This window comes from Neodiprion virginianus, chromosome 7 (assembly GCF_021901495.1).
Source record: "Neodiprion virginianus isolate iyNeoVirg1 chromosome 7, iyNeoVirg1.1, whole genome shotgun sequence".
Taxonomy (NCBI): Eukaryota; Metazoa; Arthropoda; class Insecta; order Hymenoptera; family Diprionidae; genus Neodiprion; species Neodiprion virginianus.
Genome location: NC_060883.1, coordinates 5,078,125 through 5,093,745, shown reverse-complemented (window position 1 = coordinate 5,093,745; position 15,621 = coordinate 5,078,125). Strand labels below are relative to the sequence as shown.

At 37.0% G+C, this 15,621-nt stretch overlaps 1 protein-coding gene across 3 annotated transcripts in view; it reads right to left on the bottom strand.

Annotated features, from left to right (window-relative positions):
* Positions 1 to 3,544: 3,544 nt before the first annotated feature.
* Positions 3,545 to 15,621, bottom strand: part of LOC124309414 (5-hydroxytryptamine receptor 1-like) — a 100,570-nt gene continuing 88,493 nt past the window's right edge. For all 3 annotated transcript variants that reach the window (XM_046773068.1, XM_046773070.1, XM_046773069.1), the window contains exon 7: positions 3,545 to 14,015. In XM_046773068.1, the coding sequence (XP_046629024.1) occupies positions 13,389 to 14,015 (627 nt within the window). In that variant the 3' untranslated portion in view covers positions 3,545 to 13,388. The remainder of the gene's footprint in view (positions 14,016 to 15,621) is intronic.

Genomic DNA, 15,621 nt, shown 5'->3' with positions numbered 1-15,621 from the left:
GGGATTTATGGATATGAGAAGGATTGCATCTTATCGTAAGTCCATGGATGTGCTACATTCACGCGTGATATTCTCATCCCCTCCGAATGAAGATATTCCGTATGAGAAAACACGGCATATTTGAAATGTTTTCAAAAAACACTGCTTTTTAATTCATTCTCATTTTGCGCCATTCGCAGATTTATCGCAAAATCATTTGCGATAATTTCTGCAGTATTCACGTGCCATGTTCAAACGTGAAATACGAACTATGGAAGGGAAACCGATAATCACCCCTCACAGAAAATATTATTAGATTAAGTTCATTCACCTGAATTTCTCAAAACTTTAATTACAAGCAGATTTATCTAACCATAGTTCCAGATTAGTTACGAATTGACTCACTCAAGAAAATCCAAGATTTTTTCCTGCTTCTCATCCAGGAAAAGTCTTGAATTTATTACAAATTTATTATAAAACTTATTCGCTCGAATAAAACTTTACCTATTCGAATGAATTTGAATATTATCGAATGAAACTTGCTTCCTCCTGCCAAATAAATCAGGTATGTAATACGTTTAGGTCCCGATAAAACTTGTTTTTTCCAAAGAAAAAAAAAAGTCAATCCGTCATTTCTTTGTTGCGAGCACGGAGAGTTTGTCGTACAGACCGACAGTCCAACATCTAAGCCGAAATTTTTCTAAAAACTTATTCTTCGGATTCTAGAGGTTTGAAGACGTAAAGATTCGTTGAAATTCGAAAAAAGTGATTTTTGACCGAAACCAATACTCTTCTTGCGTCACCAAAGTCGATGAACAGCGGTAATCGTCAACACGCGTCACAAATCCGCTCGGTTTCCTTTTTCCATTTTTTCCGCACACTCCATCCATCGATTCCAAACTCTGAGCTGAAGAATGGTTACGTTAGGGTGGCGTCTAGCTCTACGAATGATTTACGATTCCACAGGTATTGTATATTTTATCGACGCTTCGTTCTTGCCAAGAACCGACCATTATTATTCGGAAATGTGCAGACGGATCAAATATGCATAAAGAAGAAGCAGGTGCCTATCCTGGAAAGCGGATCTATACATTACTTGTATACATCGCGCGTCTCAGACTGACGGAAATTGCGAGGAAAGAAATTCATTTGAAAGTATTCGTTACTTGGTTAAAGCGAGAAAATTAAATTCACTTTTTTTACCATTGCCCAATTCGTTCTCACAATTAGACTGGGTACACTTATTGATTCGGATTGTAAATCATATTTTATAATTTATGTGTTCCAATTAATGAGAGGATATTTTCTAATAGACTGTTTGAATTATTCTAGGCGAAAATTAGGGAATAACAGTCTTCCGTTCTATTGTCACTATACATTTGTTATTTATAATATTGACAGATAAAACGGTAACGATTTTTGTTAGCTAAAAATGGTCGTTCAGAGTATTTCGTCAATTTAATTACTCTAACTCGTTTTTCCGCGTATCAGGGATTAACTTTTTCATGCGTTATTTGATCAAAGTTCAAGTGTATCAAGGGAAAACCGAAATGAAATTACTCCTACGCCGACCGTTAAACCTTCCGTGAAAGTAACGTAAATCCAAGCGAATCGATTCACATTAGCCTGAGCGTGAATAATCGGATTGTGAAATGCTTGTCGGGTTACGCATGTCCTATACAACACACGCACATAGCAGATATTGTCTTTGTCATTATCAATAAAACACCGGAGGGATGTCGAATTGTATAAACCAACAGTGAAAATTGCTCTTTGTACCGTATAAAACAGCAATCGGAATTTCAAACCGACGGCAATTCACCGCCGTCATAATCAATGTGTTTGCAAAAAATTATACGATGTTTAAATAAGTTCACAAGGTCGGTAAATTTTCGTTATTCTGACTAACAATTGCAGCTGCTCTTAAGCTGCAAAGATTGAACCATTTATTTATATTTTCTTCTCATCGTGATATTTCACAAAATGGTTTCTAAGCATGAAAACTGAAGTCACAATTGAAACCGTACAATATTAATTTCACATAGCCACGCAAATTGTGAAAGTATATTTTAATAAAAAAAAATATGAGATTTCGTATCACGGTGACATAATTCTTTCAGATTATTTATGAACTATTGGAAGACTGAATTTTCACGTCCATCAAACACAGGGATCGATCAAAGTCTGCCATCGGAAGTTGGTGAAGTTCTGAAAAGATTTTGGTACGAAGAAATTTCAATCACTCAAGAAGCTAATGGTATCACCATTATTTTCCTCGATTTTGCGATAAAACTGTAATAAATATCGTCAATGCACGCACGTTACAAAGTATCATTCAAATATTACCGACCCAACGCATTGTCGGTGAAATCGTGCAAAGAAGTTGATTTAAATTCTTGCAGGAAAAGATTTATCAGAGTGTCTGTCATGGGCCTTGAGGTGGGAACAAACGAGGCTAGACTTTCTCATTCTTCTTTTCTTCGCAAATGATAAACTTGAAATTATAATATACGTATACAATTTATTATCCTACTAAATGCTTAACGAGGAAATTTCGGGGCTGTGTCACTGCGCTACAATTAATGTCTGAATTACATGCCTCTGGGTCTCGTAAATTCCTTACAGCCAGTCACGTATCCTTTGTCGTATATAACGTACAACATGTCAAAGGTTCAGAAAAATGGATCCACTGCCACCGCTGTTAATTTCTACCTCCGGTTATTCTACTCGTGCAGAATTCGCTGTCGATGATAATTTTTCAACTCTGGTCGACGATCTATTTAAATAATCGTCGCTGCTGGCCAAGTTAGCCGCGTCATTCGCCTTAACCCTTTGAGTCACACGCTATTGTGCTGAGCCAACATTTATAACAAGACGGTATTCTAGGGTTTTTATTGTTAAAATCAGATTTCAAAAATTGCAATTCGATTGAATCTAGTCCAAAAACTCTATGCAGGGCTTTTCAGGATCATTTGTCGAGCAACTAACGATCGAAATTTTGCCGCGTCGGTCTTGAATCTTGACAAGTCTCGTAGCGAAATAAAAATATGAAATGCACTTACCCGAGAACGCTCGAATAATTCATCACAATTTCGTACTAAGTGTTATCTCTGGTCGGCTCGTGAAGAAAACAAAAAATAAATAAAAAAAAATGTGGCACTTATTGGCCGGTACCCAAACACCGATTAATGATTCTGCCGAAAGATTTATTCGGTGTAAATATAATCCTGACAACGTGATAAAATCGGTAGTAAAAATTTTCAGTCAACTACCAGCGTGTAAATCAATATCTATCATCGGGAAGGATATACTTCCCAATGTTTCAATTACTTTTCTTTTTTTTTTTTTTTCAAGACAACGACCGTGAAGAACTTCGTTTACAATATTCTGCTAAAAGCAAGACGAAAATATCACCACCAGGTTTACATAACAATGTAAAAAAAAAAAATGTTGGCAGGAATTTAAAAGCATTTATTAATGCTAGTTGGTTTCTTTACCGATCACAGGATATTCAAGGATTTGAAGGAATGCCGAGTAGTGAACGGTAGATAAATTTAGAATTGGCTAGACGTTCGATGTCCATTTTTATTTTCATCATACTGATATACAGAGATACGTATTTCTTATTTGGAAGCTAGGGCATTTTTGACGATCTCACCTGTAAAAGCCACTTTTATACATGGCTTATATTCGATTACAACTCGAGTCAAGATATTGTTCATGTCTGACCTTACTATTATTAATATTATTATTATTATTATTATTATTATTATTATACTATATACAGTAATCGTTAATATCTAATAGCTTCTATGAAAATAAATAGTCCTTAAATACAATTTTTATAGGATAATTAATTAATTAACATTGAATTTCATCTTCCCAAATAAGATAGCCTCTCTCACTGTCAGTTACAGATAAACAATTATTTCCATTCGAGTAATAATTGTACCGCGGGTCAATAATTGTGGTACCAACTAAACCGACTTGAAATTGTTTTTTTTTTTTTTTTGGTTATTTTTACTAGCATCGATCATTGTAAAGAAAAAGAGGCAAAAAAAAAAAAACAAAGAAATAAAAAGTTAAACTTTCCTTTGCACATTCCCATAAAATTTTCCCATAACAATTACATAACGCAGCATTTTAATTCGGTTCAAACTGTAGGGAACGATTTTTCTCTCGCTTCGTAACTTGAATAAAAAAAGATCTCTTACCTTTTGGCTAGGATAGGTAATAGGTGTCATTTTCTACGTATAAGACCTAGAATCACGTTGCAAGCTAACACGGATTTTCGTTAATTACGATGCTCAAAACTACCTAAAATCCATAGAGGGAAATTATGAACGAACGGGTATTTATGCTCGTTGTACATTTCTTTTACTTACAGTACTTTTCGAAAGCAAGGTCAAATCGTATAATATGGGTTGTAAAGAAATCTGTTAATGTATTTCTCAACGATTTTTTCGGAGAATATTCTACAAACTTGAATAAAAATTGAATTTATGAGCTCCTCCTCACGAGTTGATCAAGTATATATTATACAGGTAAACAGAGATTGGGATTATCAAAGGCCGTGTCATAAATTAAAAGAAAAAAAAAATTATTCACATGACGTGAAATTTTTTAATAGTCCAGACGTTCGGTGCAATTATTTCATCAAATTGACTAACATAAATTTACAGTATTGTATGTATATAATGATTGAATGCTCGTTTGCTATGAATATGTATTTGAGCTGCGTGACATCCTTGAAAAAACATGGAAGACGTTCCTTCGTTTAAAAAAGCTATAACTGAACCTGATTAACAAAGTTTCGATTTTGAATATATGTGAGAAAATATTGCAATATATGCAGGAATTTGAACGAAGAAGAAGCTGATTTCGGTTGTAAAAAGCAAGCCAATGAATTTGCAAAATTATATATCGGCTATTGTCGACAAAACGTTTCAGAAAAAACCAAACTGGAACACTGTTATTTGTGCGCTCTCAGTGTTTCTAAAATTATATTGAAAAAAACGACTCTTGCATCCCTTTAATTCTTTCCTTAAATTTTCTTTTGAAAGATCTTGTAAAATTTTGCGGTTATGCACAGAATACGGAATTTCGTGCCAATTTACAACAGAATCTGAGAAAAGGTATACGTAATAAGTGACATGAAAATCATGCCGAATTTATCATTATTAAACGAGATTAAAACAGAATTCATCCAATTTGTAACAACGCAAATACAACCGAAGCGTTTATTCGCCAATAACAAAGAGTTCTGTTCAAACTTTGTTCAGTAACTTCTGCTTATTATACAGTACAAAATAAAATAAAATTGGTAACCAAAGTCTATATGAATACTAAAGTGATCCCAACAACTTTTTCGCTGCCTGAGGGTGGAATATCCGTTACAATTTGTCTTCGTTTTTTTTTTCATTTTTTTTTATTATTATTTTTTTTTTTCAACCACCACCCTCGGAATCCGAACGATAAGGCGAGCTAAGGTAATTGTAAAAATTAGAATAATGAAAAACAATGTTTAATCGAGACGTGTATTATTTTCGGGTGTCGTTAATTTGTTTCCGTACAATCCAAATGTGAAAAGTTTGACCCAATTAATGTCAACAAATCGTAATGAACGAGGTGACAAAACGTAAATTGTTTTAAATTAGGCTCGAATTTTGAGACTTTGAAGTTTCAACGATGCCAAAAGCCGCGATTCAGCTAACTTTGCATCGTAGAAATTCCTCCATCTCTCAGGGATTCTCACCCGCAACCCCATCAGGATCGTATAATCAGCTATGAGAACACCGTCGTCCCAGCGTTGGATGCGAAGTTGTAAATCATGCACGCGCAACGATAATAATACCCAGGCAAGCCTCTCTACGAGAAGAAATTGCGCCTCATTGTCAGCAGAATACAATAACTTACCGGATGGCCAAGGTGTTGTTATTATACAATATACTCCGTATGCAATAGTACTTATGTATAGCAAAAATGCCTCTCAAATGCCGTTTTATTATTTTTTTTTTTTTGTCGATTATTGTTATTATTATTATTATTATTATTAATATTGTTATTATTATTATTATTATTATTATTATTATTATTATTATTATTATTATTGTTATTGTTATTATAACCACCGTTTCTATTATTATCGTAATAGCGTTAAAATTCTATCGACTTGTATCCAGCAAGCTTAATAAGTTGTTGGAATGTAACTATGCAATAACTACTAAAACGAGTGTCGAAATGATTGTCTTTTGAGGAATGATTTATATATTTTATACGTGTACACTATATATATATATAGAAAAAGAAAAAAAACAATTTTCTTTTTCCAAACGGGCACCAAAATTCCGGTAGAACGTCTCAAGTAGAATATCTCGTACAAATATGACCTCTTAATATTGATATTTGGAGGTTCCTATTTTATTTTTTTCGTATTTCATTCAAGAAACTTTAGGGAAATTTTAGAATTTTTTTTTTATGTAAACTGCTTGACTCGCAAACTATTTAAATATAGATTCTTATAGAAAATTTTACACTGTATAAAAAAGTACCGAGATAGAATTTTTCTGACTTTAATCGATTTAAGAGATATTCGCCTATGAACATTGAGTCGTCTTAAATATCTGTTAATTAGTTAGAGTTAGGAAAATTCTATCTCTATATTTTTTAATAGAGCGTAAAATTTGCTACAAGAATGTGTATTTAGATGGTTTATGAGTAAAGCTGTTTGAGAGAGAAAAAAAATTCAGAAGCTTGCCGATTTTCTTTTTTCACGTATTATTTAAATGGGAAATGAAAGAAATAAAATAAGCACTTCTAAATATCAATATTAAAAGCTCACGTTTGGTTAAGATATTTAATTTGAGATATTCTATCAAAATTTTGATGAAAGTTTGAAGACAAAAAAAAACTTTTCATTTTCAGAACACCCTAATATAGTATAGATATATGTACGCCAGCTCTAGAGAATTAACTACGTCATCGATAAAAGTATAATATCCCATAATCAGGACAATCTTATGATGCAAAGATTTCATTTATTTATTTCTAGAATAATTTATACAGGGTACACAATTATTGGTCGAAAAATGCCCTAATTTTAACTACATAAGTTTACACATCTCGTGTAATATATTGATTCGCCTATTTATCATTCACTCGCGTTTACTCACGTATACCGTTTATAGAAAAAGACTAAATTGACAAGCAGTTTACTAAGCATAATTGATTATTACCTATTTATAATACTATAGCTAATATCGTATAACAAATACGATACAGAAGTTTTCAAACTATTTCAACCGATTCGATTTCATTTTAACTTTATATATAATGTGAATAATGTAATATACTTAATAGAATTTTTTTCTTTTTATTTACAGGAAATTTACACTGTTTTGACAAATCCTAACACTTAACTAACACACGGATTTCTTTCAAATCACAAAGGCGAGACCAGATAGAATGTTGAGGATGCAATTTTGGTACCACAGGGTTATACGCCTTAGTAGAAATAAAAGTAAAAGTAGATATTAGGAGCCATTCGTCAGTCGGTAATTGTCGCGTTATTCGGTATTGCAAAATAAGCAACACGCGTTGCAAAAATTTCCTGATAAAAATATCACCGAATTTTACAATCAACGAATAAAGCTTGAAAATGCTCACGGTTAGTATTCGAAATCACAGAATGCACGGCGTTGTCACAGACGATGCGAATTTGCTGCGAAACTCTTCGACGCCGTAAAAATAATCGTACCTACTCAAACCGAAGATAAATCACTTGAAATCCGACACTGATTCGTTCTAGACATTTACTCTAAGACTACAAAGCTCCCTTGTAGCGCAGTATTAACAGGTACCTAGTATTTTGATTGCGTTGTCATAGCTACGAGATCGGGAACTGTTCGATTGGCTTTACGGAAATAACACTCGGTGATGCGTATACCTGTAAATATACAGGATGAACTTCTAACGACCGAATGGCCCGTCGTCTGCTAAAATTTAACGCGCACGCGCTGAAATTCAAAAGCAGTTGTTTGCCAGGGTGACCAACCGTCGCGAACGTAACCTCAAAAAATTTTACACCTGTCGATCTAGAGCACAACAGTGACAATTTTTGAAGTTATATTCCCGGCGGTTGGTAACCCTGGCAATTGTCGTGCATGCGCATTAAATTGTGGCAGATGACGGACCATCCAGTCGTTAACAAATCACTGCAGTTATGACGTACACTAGGATGGTCCTTATTTTTACCTCAACTTTAAGATAGTCGGCTTTGTGATCGAAGTTTCTTGTGGAAATAACATGGGAAAAATATCCTCTAAGTACAAAAAAAAAAAAAGAACATAAATTCCAGGGTGTGCAATTCGTGAACATAGCCTGATACGATGATGTGTATTTTTTTTCAGATAGCAGCACTAATACCTACTAAGACCTCGAAGTTACAGATTTTTCGGAACATTATTACTCTTACAATAAAATATATACTTTGAGAAAAAAAAGTTTTTCCCATTTCATTTCCATAAGAAACTTCGACCACAAAGCGGACTATCTTAAAATTGTGGTCTAAATCTGAAAAAAATTAGAAAATTGTGTTTGAATTAGTTGAAGTTGATTTGGGGGGGGTGGAGTGGATAAATTTCATCAACAATCTAAATAAAAACCACCCTGGAAGTACTCGAAAGCATTGTTAATTCCACGCACTTGATCTCTTTCGGCCAATCCGTTTATTGCCATACACTGAGTTGGGATAAATTCGATACCTATCTAAGCGGCAGAAGAATATCACCTGTACAATTACGGTATGAATTGCGGATCGATCATCAACGAAAAATAGCAAACGGGTCGACGGAACTTTGACTGATATCCAAGATTGAAAAATGAGAAAAATTGTTTATTCGAATGGATGCAGATACCAGTCTTCAGCCTTGATTAATATTTGCATTCTTGATCATCCGACCGGGAGAGTCGAAATTAACAACGCTCAATCTTGGCTGTGTACCTTTAACGAGAGCATCTCACTGATCAGCTAATCATCAGTCGAGTGTGAAAGCATGAAAGGAATTTATCCCTAGTAGCAATTGGCTCACCTCACAACCTGCGGAACCGAATGGCCTGTACAGTGTGCCTACTTGATGAAAGGAACATTGGTGACGGACTAATTTGCCGAGTTGACTCGCAATGAGCTGCGAGCAACAGGATATAAGGGGGAACATGGTAGGTAACTTTGGTGGGTGGGGTGATAATCCGAGAATCGTCTCGCCAAAGAGAATCTCTTACACCTTCCAAACGAGACTCTGGAAGTTCGATCGATCGTTCGATCTTTGTTACGAATCTACGTGCCTACTTCGTGCAAGTTACCGTGCAAGCAACTGAATGAAAAACACCAGGTTGCAGATAATGGAGAAGCGGACTGGGCGAAATGGGGTTAAAGTCGATGAAACAGTGACCCAAGCACATGTTGCACGGTATCCGATGCGAAAATAGTTGATTCGGTAAGAAATTCAACGTCCGTATTATTGATCGTCTGATTCTCGTGAGGGAAAAAAGGACTGTTGAACGGTGTATTGGAAACAGGTTGTTAAAAAATAATTGATTTGCAAATAATGCAGGCGATACTGTCTTCTCGAGTTTTAACAACCAATCGGACGGTTCGCTAAGCCGGAAATAACCTCGGGGGTAATTCTATTTACGATTACGATTAAACGAATACACGTTTAGATCAGACACAACCCAAATTTAACACGACGGACTTACAAGGAAGTTTTCCCAGGTCGATCTCTAAGATTTGATTTCTTTTCTAACGCGTCACAGTAGATTAAAAACTAAGCGATACGTCTTTTTTTTTTGTCTGCCACTAAATACTTTGAGGGGGTAAAAACACTCTCCAAAGTAAGGCATGTCAAGAAACGATTTGGTAGTTTCGCACACAAGGACATAATATTTCTAAACCAATACAGTTGAAAAAGTTTTCCCACAACGAGAAATGAAAAATGTAGTTTTCTCAAGTAAAACAAGAAAGAAAAAAAAACTGCCAAATCGCCGTTCGACATGCCTTACTTTGGACGGTGGTTTCACCCCCTTAAAATGTTTAATGGCAGTTGAAAACAAATACTTGTAGCTTAGTTTTTAGTCTACTATAATCTGTTACAAAAGAAATCAAATCTGGGATAACTTCCTTGTTATTATCACCGTTCAATCTATCCACAACTGTAATTATTCGGGTTATTATTTGATTGTTTATAAGGTAATGTGTTTCGCGATTTGTTACCCTCGACGATATATTTTTTGGTCACTTCTCTATGCACGGACTGTCGGCTGAAACCGTTTATAGATCAAGTGTAAGACACCGAAGAGTGAGGAATAAAGTCTCACTGCCAATTTCCGATCCGACAATTTTGCCAATCGAATGATTGTCCCGGACTTGATTGTTGCTTTGGCGAATTTCAGGATCGATTACGGTCTATCCGTCCCTTAAAGCTGCTATCTTAAAGACGCGTTCCGAGATTGGAGCGAAAACTTTCACGAGATAAATCGAGAGATGGCGAAGAAGAAAGAAAAAGCAAGTAATAAGAACCGCGAGTAAGTCAACGGATATTAATTTCCTGCGATTATAAATAACGAGAATCGTTTCGTTATTGTCGAAACGACACGATTCCTTTTTCTCTTTCCATTACTGTACGTGAACCGGTTCAACTCTACCACCGGTTTAATTCTTTCGGATGTGTTTGAGCGGATCGAAAACCGTGTGAATTTGCAAACGAAGCACGGTACTTGAAAATTAATTGTAAAATTTGCATATACCGCAACTTCAAGTCTCCTGATGCATAACTATTCGCACGTCATTGACTAGTTTCTGGATCTCTTTGCGATACTCGCACTGTTAGCGAATTGTCAAAAGTGAATAATCGCTACGGGAATGAACAATTACTCAATTGTTGACGAACCGCTGCTGGATCAATTATTTTGGCACTAATCTACTCTGACGGATGGGACTAATGGCCTAGTTCTGTAAAAACGATAGATTGAGTAAACCAGGGAGGGGGTGAACGGAAAAACAAAAAAAAAAAAAAGTTTCTCAACAAAGTTTTTCACCGTGCAGGGATAATCCGTCAAGAGATTTACTCGCGAAACTGAAATCAATCTTAGTTTCAGAGCCTTGTTATTCTTTCTATACGACAATATAATATGCATATATTATAATTATTATATCATACATGATAAATATAACCAACACCGTTAATTTTTAACTCCAGAGTTAATTCTTTGGTTGTGGATTGCGAAAAAAAAAGAATATTTTTCTTGAATATTAAATAATTTAAGCGTAACACAGACTTAATAAATAGTAATAACGATAGTAACAGTATTATAATAATGGTTATTTTTTTTTTAAACAATCAACGTACCAACTTTTCGTAAGTATATCGATTTTCAAATAATAGTATTTCTCACCAAATTTCACGACTCATCCGGCCAATTTCTAACAAATTCGTATATGGATTTGTATGCGATCGTAGAAATATTTTGATTGATTAGACATACCGATAAAAAGTAATTCGTAAAATTTATCACAAAACTAGAACTACAAGTATTTTGACTAGTACCCTACACTTCAATTCACTCTAAAGTCTCTGTTTCAAAATTCACTTTTAAAATGCTACCGGAAATAGGTTTAAAAAAATGTTTCAATCACTAAAACGATCTCTCACTTCCTCTCTCTTCATTACCGATTACTCCCCTTTATCTTTCTTCCAGTACTCTACATCGTTGACCAAAAAAAAAAAAAAAAGAAGAAAACTGGGACTGAAAATTATCGGCCAAGTAGGCTTAACATGGATCACAAATTTCTTGCAAATACCAATGCAGACGTGAATAGAAGAGGAACGATTCTGTTTGTTTAGTTGGAACGCAATTCGTCATGTTTGATCAGTCGAGCCGTACGACACGACGAGACGAAGTAGCTCCAGTGTGTGCTCGGTTGACAAGATGATTGGGTATTTTTTTTTCCATCCCTCTACCCACCCCCCTCCCCTTTTTTTCGAAGAATCGAAATACTTGGCCCTACTTGGTTGGGTGTACATCGGGCATTCACCCTTCGTCGTAGTCCGCCTGCCGATTTTGTCACGCACGTTGGATATAATCTTTATTGACACGTCGAACAGCGTTTCTTTCCATAGAAATCTCGAAATGGAATTTTCTTTTTTTTTCCCCACCAACCGCGTTCAGAGTCGTATCGTAATTTTCCAACGGAGGAGAGAAGGTCGGTATAGTTTCCCGTTTCTTTGCTTTTTCTTTTCTTTTTTTTTTTTTTTGTTAATCATCGTTCGATTTGTTTTTATTTCTGTCCGGTGTTTAACAAACGCGAACACTCGATATCTGCTCAGCGTCGCTTCTCGCCAGCCGATATATAATATACAGTTTCACATCGTGGACGATTATTATTTTTTCAATGTACAAGTATATTCTTGTAACCCTTACAGGTTCGAGCGCTTCCAGTCCATGCCAGATGTCTAATTGCAATATTGTATACATCTCTGTAACGTGACGTCAAATTCAAGGTAAACATTTACTTGATAAACGGCTTGTTTAACCTCGTGGGATAAAAACAATTGTCCGCTAACCAACGCGACCTTTCACATTTTCTTGCTACTTTTCCATTACCTTTATCGTCAGTTGTAAGCAGCATCGATCTGTCGAGTAATTTTCGTGTAATGCCGGGTAACGTTGTACGATCAATCCCTTATCACCAGGTAGGTACTCGCAGTTTCACGGTATATATTCACGTACCTGTAATTTACTATTAGGGAGAAAAGAAATCTCACGCAGCCAATTTCTGAGCCTGAAATCGCAAGGCCTCGGCACATTTGTAAAGAACACGTATGGTAAACTACCTTTCGATCGCGATTTATACTCTCATTTTCGCGTGGAATTTTGTATTTTTACGCGTCCTCTCCCTTTCACCTCCCTCCCTCTCTCTCTCTCTTTTCATTCATCATATCTCATCGACACCGTCCAGTCTATGTATGGGTTTACTTTTTTTTTTATCTTTCTCCGGCGCCATCGGCGCCGGTCATCCATCTTCTTATTGACAAGCCGCCTGCACATCACAGCCGTTCGGCATACCTTCATTTTTCACAATTTCCGTACAATTTTTTTCCACTCCTCTTCTTCTTCACCATTTTCTTCATCTTGTTTGTTCGTTTTTGTATCTAGTCAGAATCCCCAATATCCTTGGCATGTCCATCGAAAGGGACCATCGTCAAGTGTCTTGGAAAGAACGGGGTTATTCGTCTGACCTTGAGAGAGGTGTTCGCCACGTGTTTTAGGTAGAAAAAATCACGCGGCTAATCCTCGTTGTTAACTCTCGCGGTATCACTTAGCTCGTATATCGACAAAGCGTTCCACGTGGATCATAGAAAGCTTTCGTTTGCCGGATTGGAAGCTACGTCGAGCGCCTCGACGCCGTGGCTTTCCAAACGTCCTCCGCTCTCCAAGTCGCAAGCTCTGGTCACGTGATTATTAACGGGGTCACCGTACTGGCTCTGGTAAAACTCCTCCCTCATCATGTGGTTCAGGTTGCCGCAACGGAAGTACAGTATCTCCCTAAACGGTTTCCGGAAGTCCCTGTTGAGGGTCGCGTAAATTATTGGGTTCAGTAGGCTGTTGCAGTAGCCCAACCATAGAAAGAGACTCGAAAGCGCGGCTGGAATGGCGTTGGACTCGTTTAGGAACGGCCTGACCAAAGCCAGGACGAAAAACGGTAACCAACAGACGATGAAAGCGCTCATTATTATCCCCAGGGTCGTGCTCGCCTTGCGCTCCTTGGCCAATTGGAATCGCAGCTTTTTACGATGCGGTGAATTTGTCACGCTGCACGTGCTGTTCAAGTGATTACGAATTATCGTCGACTTTGTCGCCATCGGTATCGACGCCGCTCCCGACGACGTGTGCTTATCCACCTTCTGCAACATCGGGCACTGGGACTCGTTGCTTCTTCTTGGTCCTCCGGCGAAGCATCTCACCGCGTTGCTGCTGCACTGTAACACAAAGTGCAAGAAGATGTTCAGAATTGATCAGACCATACGATTCGCCATTTCGTTGGGCACGCAACTTCACGACTTTGCGATAGATCCATATCGTACGTTTTACACGATCGGGTTAAAGTGTACCAGTCATTGACACGTTTAGACCCAACCCATTGAACCTTCTATTTTCCAAAATCATAAATAGACGGGACATATTGTGAATTTCTCGACGACCAGAACCAATCGCTGGAGGGTTAGACGCTGCAAATTTATTTTTTGGTCATTTCAGAACTAAGGATACAACCGATACGGGTCAATAACTGATACACTCGCCTTATTATCCTCGTCATAGTTTCAAACGTCATTCGGTTCTGCAGTTTACTAATTTAACAAGAACCAAGTAGTCGCCAGTTGGAGATAATTTTCTGGCAAAGTTACGTATCCCCTTTTCGAATCATGCATTGCAAGTGATCAAGGATCGGAACTCTATTTCGTGCATCGCTGCGACGTTTCCTGAAATTTAAGCCATCATTGGTACCTGAACTCGTTTGATATCCCAGTTCATTTTAACCTGTACTCGACGTCCAAAGAACTTTAATAGCCAGATATTTCTAGTCACCGATTCAACGTGAGTGCTTCCAATGGCTTGGTCAATGAATAATCTTTTACGAACGAGAGCTTAATACTTAGCAATGTGAAATCGGCACGAGGACCCACAAAATCATGAACGAAATGATTGACCTACGTAAAAATGGACATCGAAATAGCTGTTTCACAAAAGTCATTACTCGAGTATAAATAGAAAACACGGATACATCCGGCAACTAAATTCTTGCCAGGCGATACTTATCGCCAAATTAGTATCCTTATAGATGCCTAAACGCTGAAAGGATTCAGTTGGGATATACTGCAATTGCTGACCTGAATCAGTTTTGTGAGCCAAAATGTCTGCTGAGGGCTTGGGTGATATTTTCTAAAACACAGAGCCGGAGGTCATCAGAGAGGAAGAGAGAGATATGGAGAGACGGAAAGCAAACGTGTTCTGGGGATTCCCGAGTAATCCAGTAATTTCACAGAACCAATCCCCCCTGGCTTAACCAAATGAAATTAAGCATCCGGACCAAAATTAGAGTAGCTTCATTATCCGCGTTTCCATAACTGGTGCCATGCTGTGCGAAGCTAAAATATCCGGGTGCCGATGCGTCAAAGGTCCTTTTCTCCCGTGTCTTATTGCCGAACCGTTCATCCTTCGATTCGACACCCGAGAAGAAACCTCGAGGTGGATGAAACGAATATACAACGTATGACGAATTCCTTGGAATCGGAACGATAAAAAAAAAATGAAGATATTGCCACGAAAAATCTTCCAAGGTATAAAGTTCGGCGAACCCAAAAGCTCCGTCAAGTCTCTTTATACTTGCGGGAATTATTACATTTTGAGTCGCAGCTGCCCGACAGGTTTAACATTCCTCGAATATCAATTAGTACTTGGTAACTTGCTCGAAGCTATTTTGCATTCGTGTGTGATCCCGCACGAAGGTACGAGGTTTGGGTTCGTATAACTGTCTTGGAGCTTTGAGTTATGGAATTAGGACTAAGATCAAAGTTGTACGACCTC